The following is an 18,994-nucleotide window of genomic DNA, read 5'->3' on the forward strand; positions in this document are numbered from 1 at the left end:
AAAAAAACCAAAAAGCTTATTTTCCTTCAATTACTTATCTCAATCCATGTATTTTTCTATGCTTTCTTAAGGTGTTTGTGCTTTGTTTTTACGTTTTCTAGGTCTGCTTCTACAGTCAGGCAGTAAATCATCACATTGTATAGTCCTACTTCAAGTCCCCATCTCTAACACTATACCCTATGGCTACTATTGGATCAGTTGCTCTTTACTTGTTAATCTAGTGTCCCTGAAGTTATAGCTTTATTGCAGAAGTCCAAGGAGCTTTAAAAGGCTGTCATCTTAAATGCCAAAATGTGCCACACTAGAGATTTTTTTTATGGTGATTTTTTTCTCATAAATTTACAATTCTTTCACAAATAATGTAGGAAATATGAAAATTTAGGTCCTAATAAGTGACAGGGTAAGAATTGGATCTTTGGCAGTTCAGAATAATACCTTCCAGCAGCATAAGAAATCAAAAGTCTATTTCAATGGAGTCATGACTGTTCTGAACCCAAGGTTACAATTAATATCATGAATTAAAATCTAACACACAAGCTATATAGCTAAAATGGTAGGGTATTTGCATGTGTTTGTTTAAATGTATTAACTCTAACTGGATTTTTTATTTTTGGATCGCAGCTCTATAATACAGACTAGAGTTTCAAATAATGAGAAAGATTTCTCCACTTCAATCCCAAAGTGATCAATCTTTTTAAATAAAGACAGTATTTCTGACTGTTTCTAAATATTTGATTGACAATTCCTCCACTCATTTTGTATGGTTTTCTATACAGAGAGATTCAAGAAAAGAAAATTATCGATACAGATCTTAAAAGACAGTTGCTATGTAAAACTGTTTTCCTGTAACCACTACATACACAAAAAAAGGGTAAAAGATTTTGTGTCTTAACTCCTACAGTTTGAATAACTCCTTTATGAAAGTCAACAGGAAAGCTGAGCAACTATCACAAAAATCATCCTAAAAAAATTTTCATTCATGTTGGAAGATTAATTTTTCTTGACTTGATTTCAAATTTTAACTTGGCTTTAGAGTAAAAGGAATGAATATCAGTTCATTTTTGTGTCTTGAGACATTTTGCTTTTTATTAAAAAAGATCATATTGACTTTCTTGACTATTTACAAGGGTTTTTTAATTTGATTTTTTTATGAAACTGAACTGCAATTTAATCTTTAAATTCTGTAAAATTGCCATAAAGTATGAAACCTAGAAGTTCCCAAGGGAAAATTATACCCTAATAATTTTTATGGTTATAGTACATCAGTCAACAAATGATTTAAAGTATCAAATAATCTATTATGTGCTCTGATCACTTGTAACTGACCACAGTAGTAGCTATTTAAAAAATTACAGCAGAGTTCTCTACTGCAGTAGCACTTTCACAGTATTTCATATTAGAAATCAATGTATAAACTGAAACAGTTTTGATGAGAAAGCAAGGATAATTCTCTGAAATTTGAAACAAGAATCACCAACTAAAATGGGCAAACATTTCACCTCCTTGGCGCTGTCTCTCAAATAGAACATGAGCATCCTCACTAGTGCAATAAGGCATAAATATTGAAAGAATGAAAAGTCTCACAGAATTCAAATCTACTATAATCTTATTTTGGGAACAGAGAAACTATCCCATGCACTGGAACAATACCTTTTATACAAGTCTGACACACTCCTGTATTAATCATGTATCATGCCCAGGATACAGCATCTTTAGGAAATAATATATTCATTTTCTTTACAAAATCTAACAATGAAAACTGTATTTTTTTTTCAAATGTTTATATACTGTTCTATTTATTTACAGAAAGTTAACTGGTATTTCTAAAAGTAGTACTATACTCAAAGTACAGCAATATGATACTGAATTATTTAATCTATAACATCCTTTGTAAAAGTATCTTCGTGCATTTAACACTGAAAGACAACACATAGCTAAGACACTACTACTTCAATCATTAGTCTCTCCCCAGGTGGTGCAACTCCCAACTGCGATCTATGAATCTGAAACTGTTTTCTTTCTCAAAGCATCATTTATTCTGTACACACCTGGAAATGCAACCCAAAACTGCCATCTTGGATTTGAAAACAGGTAAATTTGCTCTTCACTACATTTGATCTTGTCTATTAATTTATTTTTCTGTTCATTATTTCAGCTGCTAATGAACACAGCTGGGAGTCACACTTATACTTGTGCTGACTCATTTAACTGGAAAGAGCTTTGTTGGCTCCCCCAGTCCTCTCTTCTAATTAAACTACACTGTACATATTCCCTCCTATGATACTTATAATTGACTTTCTGGAGTTTGCAAAATTGTGAGAAAGACTTTGTAAACATAAAAAGTATTCTGTTACCTACTATTCTTGCTCCTTCTGTGCTTATATGTGGAGTAAAAAGCTAGTAACACAGTTAAAGAAAAAAACATAGCAAACTCATGAAACTCATGAATTACTGCTCAGGACAATATAGAATTACAGTGGTTGAGATTGTAATTACTCTATCATACAATTTAATTGGCAATATTGGCTTCAAAATTTGACTCAACTTTACTCCCAACTCTTCTACCTCCTCCCCACCACGAGGCGCAGGGGAATGGGGGTTGTGGTCAGTTCATAACACTTCATCTCTACTGCTCCTCATGGGCCATACGTCCTGCCAGAAAGCCTGCTCCTGCACAGGCTCCTCTCCACAGGCTGCAGCTTCTACCAAGGCATCTCCACTTGCTCCAGCATGGGGTCCCTTTGTGGGCTGCAGGTGAAGATCTGCTCCACTGTGGACCTTCATGGGATGTGGGGACCACAGCCTCCCTCACCATGGTCTCCACCATGGGCTGTAGGGGAATCTCTGCTCCCGGAGCACTTCTTCCTCCTTCTTCTACACTGACTTTGGTGTCTGCAGAGTTGTTTCTCTCACGTTTTCTCACTCCTTCTCCACAGCTGCTGCGCAGTGGTTTTTACCCTTTCTTAAATATGTTATCACAGATGAACCACCAGCATTGCCAATGGGCTCAACTTTTGCTAGTGACAGGTCCATCTTGGAGCTGGCTGAAACTAACTCTGTCCAACACAGGGCCTCTTCTCACAGAAGACACCACTACAGCTCCCCTGCTACCAAAACTTTGCCATGTAAACACAAGTTCTCTGCTAACTTTTGCAGAAAAAAGTGATCCAGTATTCAACTCTCCTACCTATTCTTCCTCACAGTTCTGGGCCCTCACATGAACATTTCATTACTCATCCTGAAAAATTTTGTTATATTTCCTCATTTATTCCTTCTGTAACTTTGACCATCGATATTAAGCAAAAGACAAACTCTGAAAAGTCATAAGTAACTGAGAACAGGATTGTCTTGCCTCAACAGATCTTCAGCAAACAGGTCACAGAAAATGCCTTACATTTCTAACCACTGCTCTTGACACTTCCTGGTAAGTATCCACATATGACAAAGTATGCCTGAGTACACAGTAGAATCCATGATAAACATAAAAAATTCATGCATTGGTGTGCAATACCTAAATTCCTCGACGTTCTGCTCAGATAGCTTCCAACATACTTTCAGTGAACTATGCTAACCCACTTCACAGCTGAATGGTTATAATATCTAGTTCAGACTCCAACACATAATTAGTTTCACCTTACAATACAGAAGGTTAAGACTTTATAATGTCATGAGGGCTCAAAACTTGGTTCAGTCTCAAATCTTTGTGTCAGCAGTCTGTACTTATTCTGCAGAGGATAGTATAACCACCTCACTGCCCTGCAACTACAACTAGGTCTGGCAGGACTTCTCAAAAAATAATCATTATAATATAAAATAAAATATTTCAATTATAGCCTTCACTAAACATGAAAAAAATATTAGGTAATTCCTGATTATTTTTTTTTTTTAAGGTTATAGAAATTCTAAATGGAAGAAACTATTAGAAAGTGAAAATAAAGAACGCACTGAAAAAATTTAACTGCAACAATCCTCAGGGAGGATATGGGGGAGAGGGGAGAGATCACAGTTTCTAAAAGCGTGTTTAACCACTGAGTATCAAGTTCCATCCATTTTGCTAGCTCTATTCTGAATGCAGATATAACTTGGAAAGGCGTTTACCTTGAAAGGTAAGTCCTAAAGTAGCCTTTTCTGTGGATACATTAAGAAAGTGATATTGAGTGAACTAAGGATGGTCCTACTTGGATTCTTAATATCCTCCAATTGTTGCAGTATCTACACCATACACCTCTAGCGTTTTTTGTCTATCAGGCACAAAATAACAAAGTAGATTATAGTATTTTCAACCACATATATCAATGAGATTCTGATTAGTCACTCTGATGCATACTGTAAGATAAATACTCCATTTCCAATCACCATACACAGCCACAGTACTGACAGCTATCGGTTTAAAATATTACTAACTTATGATGGAGTGTTAAAAAGAACAGATGCTTTTAAAGTGCATGTTAAACATACTTCCAAAGCAACTGTTCAGTAAGTTCAATATATCTCCATGTTATTTTCATTTTAAATCTCTTCCAAAATACTACAGGTACTTCACAACAATCAGTCCATAATAAATCTGAAAATTTTTCTTTATGACTTCGTCAATTATTCAATTACATATGGAAAAAAGGAATGTAAACAGCATTTGTGAATGCCATCTGGTGTACAAAGTGTACAAAGGTAGCTGTAAGCATACACAGAAGGAATCAAATACATACTGAGTATTATATATACATATAATAACATATATTATTAATTATACATTGTAAATGTGTACTATAGATACATATATATCTTTCTATGTGTGTATATATATACACACTTCATATATTTACACACAAATGAAAACACTATTACTTTTTCTACTCATTCTTTAGGAAATTTTTTCAAGTTTCAGAATGCAACTTTTCTTATCTACACATTAGAAATTTTAACATTTTAGATCCTTCGCCCTTCTGCACTGATTTCTATTATTTAAAAATATAAAAAAATTTCAGACTATTAAAAATTGTTTCCCAGGGTCAAAAAATGAAATAAATTTGCAAATCTCTAAGCTAAGAACCTCAGGGAAACAATGCCCTCTGAATGATACAGAGCATTACCGCACCACTTAATATATTGCACATACGACCTTTACTACAGTTATCATTATCAGGAATACTTTCCATTTTGAAAATTCAGACATTGCAGGGTTTAGCTAAACAAAGTCCCCCATCTTTTTTTTAAATAGGTGATGATGGGATAAGTTTAAGAGAAGAAGAAAGCTGAAGAGGAAAGGAAAACAACCTTTTATGTCATCACAGAAGAAGAAATAGAGCCAGCCAAATTTAAAAGAAAAAAATACTGTCAATAATTTGAGAATAATGACTGCAGCCAAGTGCAAGTATAGGCACAGTGTTTCTCATCTTTTCAGGTCACACAAGCTGTTCACCAACAAGGTACTGATGAAAATATCAGAACCATTTACAGAAGCAAATGGAAAGTTCTGACACAAAGTCTTCATGTGTTGTTTGTTTGTTTTCAGTAAGGTTTTATCAATCAGATCAGAGCTTTTAAATGTAAAGGATACATTAAGCCATCTGTATACAGGATACCTAGACTTCTACTTTCTCTACTGATATATATTTAAGAATTCCTATACCTAAATTCATGTATGGTCAAGTATATTATCACATGAACAAAAGAGAAATGAAAGAAAAAAAGCTTTCTTAAGTTGTATATTTATCTCATTAAGTCAGAAAGGTATCGTCTCAATTTTATTCTTTAAGCTCATTTAAGTACTTTGTTGACATATTTGTGAATCCTCTGCACAACCTCCTATTAAAAAATCTTAGTTCACCTTGCTCTCAAAGTTATGTGAAAATGTGGGGGCAGGTGGGAAGGTAGCATGACACTTAGATAATGATAGCCAACATGTATATTAACATTGTCAATGGCAGGCACAGTTTACCCAAAATGCTTCTTGAAGCTGGAGATTATAATGTAAATTCAATCTTAAATACAGTTCAGGAAAGAGAGAGTGAGCATGCATAAGAACAAACACACAAGTGTGCTGGAGTATGCTGTTTGCACATATTCCATAGCATGTTCCATAATTACTCCAAGATACTTCCTTTAAAAGAAAAGATCTTTCAACCTTTGTAATTATTAAGCCTGACTTTTGAAAATTTAGAATTTCTTAAGCAGTAGGAAAGAGATTTGCAAAGCGTTGCAGCCCAGAACTTTCTACATGGAAAACAGTATCTTACTTATTCCTACATAAGAGGATGGAAAAAGCACACCTTATTAAAAAGTAGGTACTGATTCTCATAATAGTATCCACAGGCTCCTAATCAAAGACCCAATCTTCTACTGGGCTATGTAACCAAACCTCAGTCTTACACAAGTGGATGTATTATTAATTACAGAAACTGTTAAAGTAGCAATAAAAGAAGTGCTCAGGGTATATTTTTGGATTATGGGATAGGCCAGACAACAGTTCAAATCTGCGTAAGAGCTAGAAATCATAAATATGGACACTTTCAATCCCAAAAGCTGATCCTGTAAATTTTAGGTAGAAGATAAAATATTTTTATTCTAAAGCATACTGATAGCACAGTATATTTCATCTAAAATACAGAAAACAATGCCTTTTATATAAGTATTCAGAACTGATTACAAATAGGTTTGTTCTCTTCCTGAATATTTTACTCTCAAGTGACAGGCTAGAAAACTGCATCATTGGCTTCCAAAGAGATGCAGGCTCCTTAAGAGCTTCTGGAGACACCTGTCCTGAAGAAAAAACACAGCCCTCAGGGTAAATCCTACTGATGCCCTCAATTTTCTATTACCTGAAGGCTTATATTTACAAACTTAAAATTGGCTACTGGGCCAAACAAAAGAACCACTTTGTTTCTTCCCTTGTAAGAGCAGTCAGCAGCAAATGGCTGCAGGGGATGATAAGAGCAAAATAAACCCACAGTGATACGAGCATTCTTTCAGTTTACAGTGCTGAGACTTCCCTAACTCAAGGTGGTATCTTAGTAATTAAAGTTGTTCAACCAACTTCAAACTGTTCAGGTTCTAAACCCATGCAAAATGCTTTTCATCCTTTGACAAGTAGCCCCCAGCTTAGTTACTCAACCTCTATTTTTTTTTAAGCCTACCACTCAGCAGTATTACGAGATACTATCTAGAACTTGCATCAGAAGAGAAGGAAAGCAACTACTCCCTATTCACCTTCTTCATGCAGCTCATCATTTTAAAGACTTCTATTACATTCCTCCACTTAGCCAAGTCATCCAAGTTGAAAAACATAATTCATCACCCAGATACTGTTCCGTATCTTTGATGTCACTTATCTTGTTCTATTATTATTTTTTTTAACTTTCAATCCATCATTTCAAAATGGGATGAACAGAAGGGATTAGAACAGCATAACATACCAAGCAGAAACTCATTTTAAGTTTTAAAAGTAGCAAAGTGATGTTTTGTCATTTGAGGACTATTTATATAAACCCTTCTCCTCCCTACATGGTAACAGGCAATGCTTCTACCATGGATGCTTAGCTTCTTTATGAACTTCTGATAAAGGACTTTATCAAAAAGCATTTTAGAAATGCAATTAAACTGTATAGTTGTTCACAGGTTCACCGATTCCTTCCAAAAGCTGCCAGATTTGTGCTGCTTTACAGGAGTTACAGAAAATATTGAATAATATGGTTTTTATCCTTTAAGCACTAATTCTGTTTATTTTTATACTTTCTACAAACTTTCCTAATGTGCATGTCTAATTGTCTGCGCTCTCCTGAATCTCCTTGAAATCGTTCTCAAAATCTGGTATCATATCCACCCCATTCCATTCCTCTCCTCTCTTACCAAAGCAGTTTTGAGTATTGATCTTCTTGTTTACCTATTACCAGAGACCCTCATAGGAGGTAGCCACAGACATATTTAAAACTGAGCAAAGTTAGCAACTGCCTCTGAAATTCTTACTAGGCATCCTGATGCACAGTATCCTAGTGATGACTTCAATCTTCTCAAACTGATGGGGAGGAACATAAATCCTCCAGTGACCAAGCAAGACACTAGAAATTTCAGGAGAGTCCCAAAAGACCTCTCGTGGACAGGCGCTAGTCCAAACTCAGCAATTTTCATGTAAAGCTTATTGTTCTGGCATACGCCTACTATAGAGTTCAGTGATATCCAATACCATAGATTCAATTGCAATTCTTCTAAACCAATGTACAATTTATACTTTTCAAAGCATACACTGAGGTTATATGACTCATTGTTAATGACAGTCTCAGTGTAGATGAGTTTGAAGGATCATTTATTCCAAAAATATAAAATGTTGACATTTCGAATCTCAGTTTTTGGTACATCAAGAGTTTCAGGATCTACTTTAAAACAATCTGTGTGATGCCAGGCCATCAACAGCCATGATACAGCACTTAGCTGCTCAGAGTATATCTACTCAGAGCTATACAGGAAGACCACAACAGATATGCTTTTTTTACATTATAATTAGTCCAAGTTTTGAACAGATAAGAGCAGACATGCTTTAATTACTGTCACATCAAAAGAATGGGACTAACATATCAATTGTGTTTATTACATTCCAACAGCTTGTAGTTACAACAACTCGACTGCCTGAGTTTGTTTCTTAACTTCCTAGCATTGTTCAATAAAATGGTGTGGGTTTTTTTTTTTTTTTTTTCAGGTACTAAGAAAGTCTTCAAAGAACTTTATAAAGAGGAGCTTCAAACAAGACTTTGAAGATCTGAACGTCCTTTGGAAAAGTCACTAGAATGACACAATACTGCATGTGTTTTGCCCTCAAAAAAGTCTGCCCTTAATGGTATTCATTCTTAACAGTAATTTATGTGTAGTCTTTGTAAGAACATTCCCTTGAATTGAGAAAGGTAAGACCTGCTTACAGAAGAATTTCTAGACTCTTGTTCTACTTTGAATCTTTTCCTTCACTCTAAGTTTAAAACACCATAAACCAGTATTTGCTCCAACAGATTATGTAAGAAAAATAGAAGCACAGATCTGTGCATGAATACAGAAAGGATTCAGGATAGAAGCACCTGCTGTGGCCATGCTAATATTTCAAAAGATTTGAGTCTCACATGACATGTAGAGTAACAGAAAAATAAAACGTAGGTGTATCATTTGATAAGTGATTACTAAAAATGTTGAAATCGTTCATTTCTCATTAGAAGAAAAGACATTCTAGAATCCTGAACAGACACAAATGCCCGCCCTAATTGCAGAACCTACTTATGAAATTTCTCATGTTTATGACTTTCCAATTAATATCTACATTTGAGAAACTAGATTTTTGAATTTAAAATTGTTCGTTAAAAATAGCTTTATGGAAGCCAGTTATAATTAAAAGAATAAGAGTAATCCCAAGCTACTGTTTATTCACCAGAATAGAAGTCTCCATTCAACAATAAACTCACTCTCGGCAAGACAGAGCAATCTGTTTGCAGTCATCAGCAGTCACCCCTATAATTACATACATTACCATTCATAAAGTTTTACAACACAACTTGCACTTTATTTCTAAAATAAAAAGCTGTTACTTTTGTGTTTTAAAACACATTTCTAATCAAGCAATCCATTGTTTTTCCTTAGAATAGTTGTAGCTTCAAGAAAAAAAAACATGTTCTGTCATCCTCAGGATCCAACTTGGACAAGAAACTAGCATAAAATGAACAGTCTGGATTTCTGGAAATTACTAAACAGTTATTACCATATAGAAGTTCTATCTCACAGATGGAGTTACAGCGACAGTAGCTGCAGAAACAGACACATAGCATGAATATGCAGTTCAAACATTAAGAGAACTATGTACAGAAATAACTACTGCTAGCATTTCTGACAATCCCTGACAGGACTTCCACATTTCTAAAACACACATTTCTGACTGGTATCAGGATCTGTTTACACAGAAATTGGAGCACGACTGCAGTACTGTCTTTCAGTATCAGTTATATGATGTTAGTGGAGACTCTGAAGACTGCTTAGGAGACAGTTATATCATGTATCACATTTTCCCTGAACACATCACATTTGCAGTGCTACACTGAGCTGAGGAATGGGGGAGGCAAGATTACTTTCTCCATTTAGCTAAGCTTACCAGAAGTGCTGGGCTGATGCATACCCAGAAATCCTAGGCAAGCTATCATTGCATTTGCACAGGTAGACCCCATGGTACCTGTGATAGAGAAACTTGACCCGTGCATGAAAGCTCATATGCAATAGACATGCGGTTCACATAACAGACAGATAACAGGCAGATGCAGACATTTACAGTACATATTGCTTACATTTATCCCAGCTAACGAGCCCATATTCTCAGGCAACAGATCTGCAATTTATCATAACCCTAAACTAGCTACCCAAATGAACTGCAGACATTATCAAGAAACTTGTCTTGCAGGAGTTTAATGAAAAGGTACAAAGAAAGCTATCTTTGACCTATTTTTTCTTTAAAAATAAATCTTTGGAAGGTCCTGTGAAGAATTTTCAGAAGAGTTAGTGTCAGTTATTTCTGTACACTCCTCTCAACATGAGCTGCGTATTCACGCTACTTATCTGTTCCCACAGACCTCTGAAAGACTTTCCAAGCAGCATTCCATCCATCCATAATTCAGACTTGAGGCACATGTTAGCAACAGCTTCCCATAACTCAGGAGTGAGAAAGAACTTTGCAGGATTCCCTCTGCAGATCATAAATCTTCCTATTTAATCAGCCATAGAAATAGCTAATATATACCTCAGTATAATCCAGTCCCTGGAAATGAATTATCTCCCTTTTATTCTAAAAATTCCCAGGCCCTGATAAATGATGATATTAATATTTTATCGCTATTTTTAATACATCTGGTTAGACCATTATGCAATGCATATATTTCCCCTTTGGTTATTTTATTACCATTATACTTGAACTTAAAATGAAGAGTTATACTCTATTTTATACATGAAAATTACATTTTCAGGTGACACAGATCAGCATGAACTTTTTACTTGAATGTTAACAGGACTCTGTTGAGGAAAGTGTTATAAAGGACGAGTTAGTAATAAAAAAAGCTAATTACGATGGATATATGGGAATGTCTACTTAATTAAGTGGAAAAAATACTTGTGGGATAACTTCTAGTTTTCCCATATGCACAGCCATTATTCCTACAGGTGAAAATGCAAAAATACTCACATGTCACCTGCAGTAGAAGTGTTGTAAAGACAACCAGCTTTATCATAAGCATGGCAGACTGACATCTGAAACATTCTATCTTTTGTTTGTTCAACTTGAAATGCAAAACAAAATAGTTTTCAAAAGTAACTAGCTATAAAAAAACCTAGGACTACATGACTCTTATTCACAATAGGAATGCACCAAAATACTGCTATATAGATTACAAATGTAAAATTAGCAACTAATGTGTTGAAAATAATCAAAAACGGTGGTCTTATTTAGCCATATTTTGCACATGGCCACACACACACCCCCAGAAACAGGTTTTTATAAATCAGCATTACAGCATTTGGCAAGAATAGAGGCTGGAGGCAAACCTGCTGGGAGGAGTTCTGTGGAAAAGGACCTGGAAGTCTCAACAGACAGCAAGCTCAGATGGAGCCTGTGGTATGCCCTGACAACAAAGGTGGTCAGCAGCCTCCTGGTCCATTAGATGAAGGGAAGTGATTATCCACACTCAGACCTCACTGGGAGGTCTTGGCAGGGGCCTCTGAAGACCATCTAAGTTCAACCACTGTCCAAAGCAGGGTCAGCTGGAGCAAGATGCTCAAGGCCATGCACAGTCAGGTTTTAAACTCCAAGGATGAAGACTCTACAATCTCTTTGGGCAAACAGTTACAGAATTCAATCATTTTTACTGTAACATTTTTTTTTCTAATGTTTAAAAATAATGTATATATATTTCAAGACTATATCTAGAATACCACATCAGTTTTAGGGACCGCAATACAAGAAAAACATGAATAAACTGGAGCAAGGGCAAAAGGTCACCAAGATGCTCAGAGGTATGGAGCACATGCCCTGTGAGAAGCTGAGGGAACTGGGGTTGTTCAGCCTGAAGAAAAGAAGGCTTCAGAGGCCTTCCAGAAGCTCACAGAGGCCTCACAGAAGCCTGCTGAAACCTATGTAATCAAGAAGATAGAGCTCAGCTTTTAATAGTGGTGCATAGTGGGAGGATAAGAGACAAGCAGCATAAACAAGAAGTGTTACATCCGACTATAGGGAGAAACTTTTTCAACATGAGGACAATCAAGCACTTTAGAACAGGTTAACCCCAAGATTGTGCAGTCTCCATCCTCAGAGGTTTCAAGATCCAAGTGGACAAAGTCCTGAACAGCTAAATCTGACCTTAGACCTGACCCTACTTTGAGGAGGAGGTTGGGCTAGATGACCTGTAGAGGCTCCTTCCTACCAGAATTATCCTATGTTCTTGTGATTTTAGAAGTTCTCATTTGTTTTCTTGAAATAAGTAAGAAAAATGTCAGTGAGGTATAGTCTTTCTGGGACAAAAGCTAAAGCAAAAAGTTGCAGCACATAGTCATGAAGCACTGAAAAAGAAAAACCATTACAGCATATCGTTATCCAACACTGACTGCTATAAGACAGTGTATACAGCTACAGATTACAAGTTTAACTGACATGTTAGAAAGAAAAATTCTCCTAGTATTTCTATTTAAATCAATTTTTTAGAAGTTTCAATCAAATTGTGATGAGACATGTGTAGCTACTTAGGAGCCTATAACTAGAGAGAACAAAATGTGAAAGAAGATGCAAAGTAATCTGAGAACACAAAATAGATTAAACTATCGTGCAATATCAAACATTAACTACTAGAAAAGTTCTGCAAAACTCTCTAACTGCAGCCAAAGACACACTTGCATAGAAACCCCCATGTCTTGGTTTGAGCCCAGAGGGCAACTGAGCACCACACAGCTGTTTCACCCCTTCCCCCTCAGGAATGGGAAGGAGAAAATGAAGCAAAAGACTCAGGAATCAAGATAAGGACAGGGAGGGGTGACTCAGCCATTATGGTTATGGGCAAAAGACAGATTCATTAGGGGAAGAAAAAGAACACCAATTTAATTCAAACACTAACAACAACACTTAACAGACACAGTGGGACAGTGAGAAGCGTTACCACATCTTAAAAGCATCTCCCCCCAACCCCCTCTTCTTTCCCAGGCTCAGTTTTGTTCTGGATCTCTCTGCATCCTCCCCGCAAGCGGCGCAGGGGGCAGGGAACGGGGGTTACAGTCAGTCCTCCGCTCCTTTCTCCTCAGCAGGACTCCTCCTCGCATTCTTCTCCTGCTCCACTTGGTTCCCCTCTCACAGGAGACAGTCCTCCATGAACCTTCTCTGGTGTGAGTTCTTCTCACAGGCTGCAGCTGTTCCTGCGCTGCTCCAGCCACCCCCACGTGTTGCAGTCCTCCCAGCGCCAAACTACAACAGCGTGAGCTGCTTCTTCCCACAGAGTCTCGGCTTCCTTTGGGTGCTGCTCCAGTGTGAGGTCTTCCACAGATTGCAGGCGAGTCTCTGCTCCACCAGTGACCTCCATGGTGGCAGGGGGGGCAGCCTGCCCTCTCACCAAAGGATACAGGGTGGAGCTCTAGTGCAGCTCCCCCCTCCCTCCTCTTTCCACTGACCTCAGTGTTCACAGTTGTGTTCTCCTCGCAACTGCTCCTCACAACTCCCACTCCCCCTCCCAGGTTCCCCTTCTTAAATACGTTATCACACAGCCACAGCCACTATTGCTAATTGGCTCAGCCTTGGCCAGAGGCAGGTTTGACTTGGAGCCAGGGGATCTTTGAGAAGCTTCTCACAGGGGCCACCGCTGCAGCCCCCTCCCCCACTACCAGAAACCCCAAACAAACCCAACACACCTCAGATCACAAAAAACCAGCATGAGTGAATCTGCCAAAGCAACAGATTTGACCAAGTTTTTCATCTCTTCTCTAGGCTAAGAACTGTAAGCATGGCAGGGAGTAATTGTCATACTGCTCAATGCCAACACTGTCTTCAGTTCCACAGGTCCCTGTGGTTCAAAGATGTACTGTTATATTAAAAATACACAGTCACATTAGATAAAGAACAGGGGTTAAGATGAGCAAGAGAAGGAGAAATAATAGATACTATGTGTAGCAAAACTTGACCAAGAACTACATCTTTCTTAGTAACACCTTTGACAAGTTGGGATGGGTTGGAAAAATAAATGAGTTTTCTGTTAAGAATAATAAAGGGATATAAATACAATCATTCTCTCATTACACTTTTATGTGTTGGAAAGACAAACACACCAAAAAAATGTATCTATCTCATATTAGACAAAAATTTCACAACAGGACCCTAATTGTCATCAAAGTATACTCTTTAAACTTATCCAATACTGGTAGGCCAACATCAAATGGAAGCCTATATTGATGAATAAATTAACAGAAATTCTCTGCAGAGATTCTTAGATTGTAGTTATCACCACACCACATATTACTCTTCTCTAAAATCCTTGTAGAGTTTATTCAGACATCTCAGACAAAGTATCAGTAGTCATACATGAGTCTCTTAGGACATTTTTTCACAGAAAAAAAGAAATATAATAGCACTAATCTTGCTTGGGATTCTTCTTTGGTTTTATATTTTTACGTTGTCTGGTTTGGTGGCTTTGTGAGATGGAAGAAGTTTTTCCTGGTTGGCTGTAAAGACATTCCATTATCTATAGTAGATCACATGGAGTAGCAAAAACTAACTTTATTATTATTTGCAAGAAACAATCAGCAGTAAATATCTTGAGAAGTAGAGAGACTTAAACAGATCATCTAGACTACTGCATACTGGCAAAAAGCTTGGTAAATTGAGAAACTGTATGTCTCAACTGACATAATCCTGCCTTGGCCCTACTGTGTAGTTCTACTAATTTCTTTGCTATGATACCTATTCAAGGTGTTCACCCCTTAAATCAATCAGTGTTTTGTTGTTTTATTGCCTTGTCAGGCAGTTCAGCTCTATGAATCATCTCACAACAGGTAGGACTCAACAAGGGATAGACAGGAATGAGAATTCAGGTGCAGGCAGGAGCATAGGATTATTACAATTTGATGTACATCAATTTATGCAATTTGGGACATGATCTGACCTTAAATTTAATGATTCCAGGTGCTACCTCACCCATCCCCTTCTAGTTCTTGCCCTCCGCCAGTGGATTTGGTGATCATGCATCCAGAATGCAAGTCAGTTAGAATCACAGAATCATACAATGGTTTGGGCTGGAAGGGACCTTTAAAGTTCATCTAGTCCAACACCCCGCCATGGGCAGGGGTATCTTCCACTAGATCTGGTTGCTTAAGCCCAGTCCAACCTGGCCTTGAACACAGCAAACACTTCCTTGAACAACTGCTCTGGGGTCCTGCATCATAAAAAATGTACTCCTGTTCAATCTAAATCTACCCTCTTTCAGTTTAAAACCATTGTCCCTTGTCTTGTGACTACAGGCCCTGGTAAAAAGTCTCTCTCCAGATGTCTTATAAGCTCCCTTTAAGTACTGAAAAGTTGCAATAAGGTCTCTCTGGAGCCTTCTCTTCTCTAGGCTGAACAACCTCAACTCTCTCAGTCTGTCCTCATAGGAGAGGGGTTCCAGTCCTCTGATCATTTTCATGACCGTCCTCTGGACCCGCTCCAACAGGTCCATGTCTTTCCTGTACTGGGGACTCCTGAGCTGAACACAGCACTCCAGGTGGGGTCTCACCAGAGCAGAGTAGAGGGGCAGAATTGCCTCCCTCAACCTGCTGGCCACACTTCTTTTGATGCAGCCCAGGATACGGCTGGCTTTCTGGGCTGTGAGCGCACATTGCTGGCTCATATCCAATTTTTTGCCCACCAGTATTCCCAAATCCTTCTCTACAGGACTGCTCCCAATCCATTCATCCCCCAGTCTGTATTGACACTGGGGATTGTCCTGACCCATGTTCAAGACCTTTCACTTGGTCCTGTTGAATTTCATGAGGTTCACATAGGCCCACTCCTCAAGGCTGTCAAGGTCCCCTCTGGATGGCATCCCTTCAGTAAAACAATCTTTATTCTCTGGCTTTTCTCATCCTCTTCCTTTCAATAAGCTAATTTCTTGTTGGGTTAGTTCTCCCAAACAACTTAACCTGCAACTACATGACTGTTCTATCTGACATGTAAAGTGGTATCAACATAGAAGGGAACCAAAACAGGAGAATGGGAGGAAAACAAAAAAAACAAGCAAATCCTTTCATTCAGCAGCACTTTGCAGTTGCACTGAATTAACTGTAACATCATTAGTCACACCACTAGCATAATATTTCAAGCCTGCTTTTGATAGATGAGTGCATCCCTGAATACATCCAACTGATAACCAGTTCATTTATATAAGAGTTTAAATTTTCATTGATGCAGTTTAATTCCATTACAATTAATTTCAATATTTTGCTTATCAGTACTTGATGAGTTTGCATGAAAACAGAATTTTAAGAAGAAATTATATACTCTGAATTTCCTTTTCTAGAAAAAAACAGAGCAGCAGGCCTGAGAGAAGACATTTCAGAAAAAGGTAAAACAGTTGGAGGGCTTGCATTTCTTTACCTGGCTTTCTTTCTTTCAAGTAGATTTCAAGTTCTCACTTTTCTTCTTTACAAGTTTTCACATTTTTTTGATATGTGTTCAAATATTTTAAAATGTAGTAATTCTAAGAGATTGAAATTAGCAAACCAGCATTTTTTAGAGGAATCCACATGAGAAGACAACTATGCTTTTCAACAATGCTACACAAAACATTGAGATACTGCTCATTTGACCTTTAACCAGGAGAAATACACTTAAAATACCTTCAAAGAAATTAAAGGCTTCTGTTTCTGAAAAATTTATAACAATTTTTCAAAAATGAACACTGTTACAAGTTAAATTCTCAATATGCCTTAGCCAACATGTCTTAGCCAATGAAACATTCATAGTAAAACATAAGTCATAGGCACAAATATGTTAAAGCACTTTTAAAAATACTAGGTACCATGAAGAAAGAAATATCTGTCAAAAAATGTAATCAAAATAAAGAATATGGAAAACATTAATTTAGTTTCACTGAAAAGTACAGCTTCAATTCATAGGATTTTTTATGGTTATTCACATTTTATGATTTATTAATAATTGGAGGATAGCCATTTTCCACACACATAAATTCAATCTCCAGGGTCTTTGCTACATTAAAACCACTTGGAGAAACAACCTCAAATTTTCGAGCATTTGTCCAAACAAATAAAATTTGAAACAAATAAAGTTACACGGGACCTATCAAAAGGATTGAATCCAACATGTACAGTAGAAGCACTTGTCCATCACCTTATTTTTTAAGTGAATGTTAGGAATAAATCAACCAAAGTTTTACTATCCCTGTAACAATTTCTATTGTCACCAAAATGATACTGAAACAATTTCACAGAAAAGATCCTCTACACTATACAAAGCAGCTCATTTGAAAGCAGGGAATAATCAGAAAGAGAAGGTATGAACATTAAAAAAAATAAAAGAAGCAGCAGCAATCTGCTAGATATTTGTAACCATAATTTATTTTCTAATCAGCTCACTGAAAACAGCAAATGAACCCTGACTGCAAACATCTGCCTACCAAACATCACTAAAAACAATTTTTTGTTGCCAGTGCAAAATACAAATCAGAAACTTTCACATTTCTAGCAAAGGTCAATTTTGGTCCCATCATAACCCAGGAATTCATAATGACTATTAGTGCATATATTCTGAGTTTTCAAAATCAGATTATTTTTACTTTCTTAGCAAGATTCAAAATGTTTGTGTCAAATGACATAGATGTGAAAAAAGATATTAGATAACTATTATCTGATGCCTATTGCAACACAAAGTCTGTAAAATTTAATTCAGGTAAGTTCTTTGTAAACTCAAAAGTCCAAAGTTTCTACTTTACGGTGTGTCAGCATAGCAGCACAAAGTGTTTAAGATGTTAAATATCAAATGCAGATGTTTGGACTCCCATTTAATCTATGGTATACTGTATGGCTTCCTCCCTCACATAAATGCAAGATATTCAGCTACATATTTAATATTTGTTGTAGATCCTTCTAATCTTCATAATTTTATATGGCAATGAATGCAAATCACACAAATTTGTACACACAAATTCACCATTCTTAGTCTGTAATTTGCTGCATTTAACAGAAAATTGTGCCTGCACTTATAGCTTCTCCATATAGAAAAAATTCAAACGCTCCCTGAAGTAGCATAAGTATCAAGTTTTAAATGGATGTTATAGAAAACGAATTTCAGGAACTATTAAGACAGCAATTGTTTATAGGTTGCTATATTAATGACTTAAAAATTAATAAATAAGCCACCTTTTCATCACCTCAGTGAGACCATTTTACTTGGGAGACTTGAGCAAACATTCTCCATGCTTGGTGACTGAGGTGCACAACATGCCTCTAGAATTGGAGATTTCACCTCTGCTCTAGAACATCATACTACAATGAAACATGCAGACTTTTCGATGAAAAGAAGCTGCACGATTTTTTTTTTCTTTTCCTCTCTTAATACTATACCAAATTTGCAACAGATTTCTCCAGTGGAGAAATCTACTTCTCCCCTGTTTTTCATAGATATACTCTTTCTCAACAACCTTAAAGTAGTTCAAAGCCATGACATTAATCAGTTAACTCCACTACTTGCAGACAGGAAAAATCAATTTACCTGAATGCCATCAAGCAACTTGCTCATGCACCAGTAACTGTCAGCTTCTATGTTCTGCAGCACTTCTTCAGGCAGACTGGAAACATCAAAATTTTCCACTTCTTCTTCTTCTGTTTCAGAAAAAGAGAGAGAAAGACAAGTCAATGAAGTGCACAGAATAAATAAAGCAAAGACGAGGAAAATAATTGAAAACAAAGGCAACCACCACTTATCTTCTAGTCAGAAACTTCAACGCACATTTACTTTAAG

The 18,994-nt window shown here is 36.8% G+C and overlaps 1 protein-coding gene across 4 annotated transcripts in view; it reads right to left on the bottom strand.

Moving 5' to 3' along the window:
* Positions 1-18,994, bottom strand: part of TBC1D22A (TBC1 domain family member 22A) — a 200,003-nt gene that overhangs the window by 106,608 nt on the left and 74,401 nt on the right. For all 4 annotated transcript variants that reach the window (XM_074827720.1, XM_074827719.1, XM_074827722.1 and 1 more), the window contains exon 9: positions 18,746-18,855. In XM_074827720.1, the coding sequence (XP_074683821.1) occupies positions 18,746-18,855 (110 nt within the window). The remainder of the gene's footprint in view (positions 1-18,745; positions 18,856-18,994) is intronic.

The sequence above is a fragment of the Strix aluco genome, chromosome 5 (assembly GCF_031877795.1).
Source record: "Strix aluco isolate bStrAlu1 chromosome 5, bStrAlu1.hap1, whole genome shotgun sequence".
NCBI lineage: Eukaryota > Metazoa > Chordata > Aves > Strigiformes > Strigidae > Strix > Strix aluco.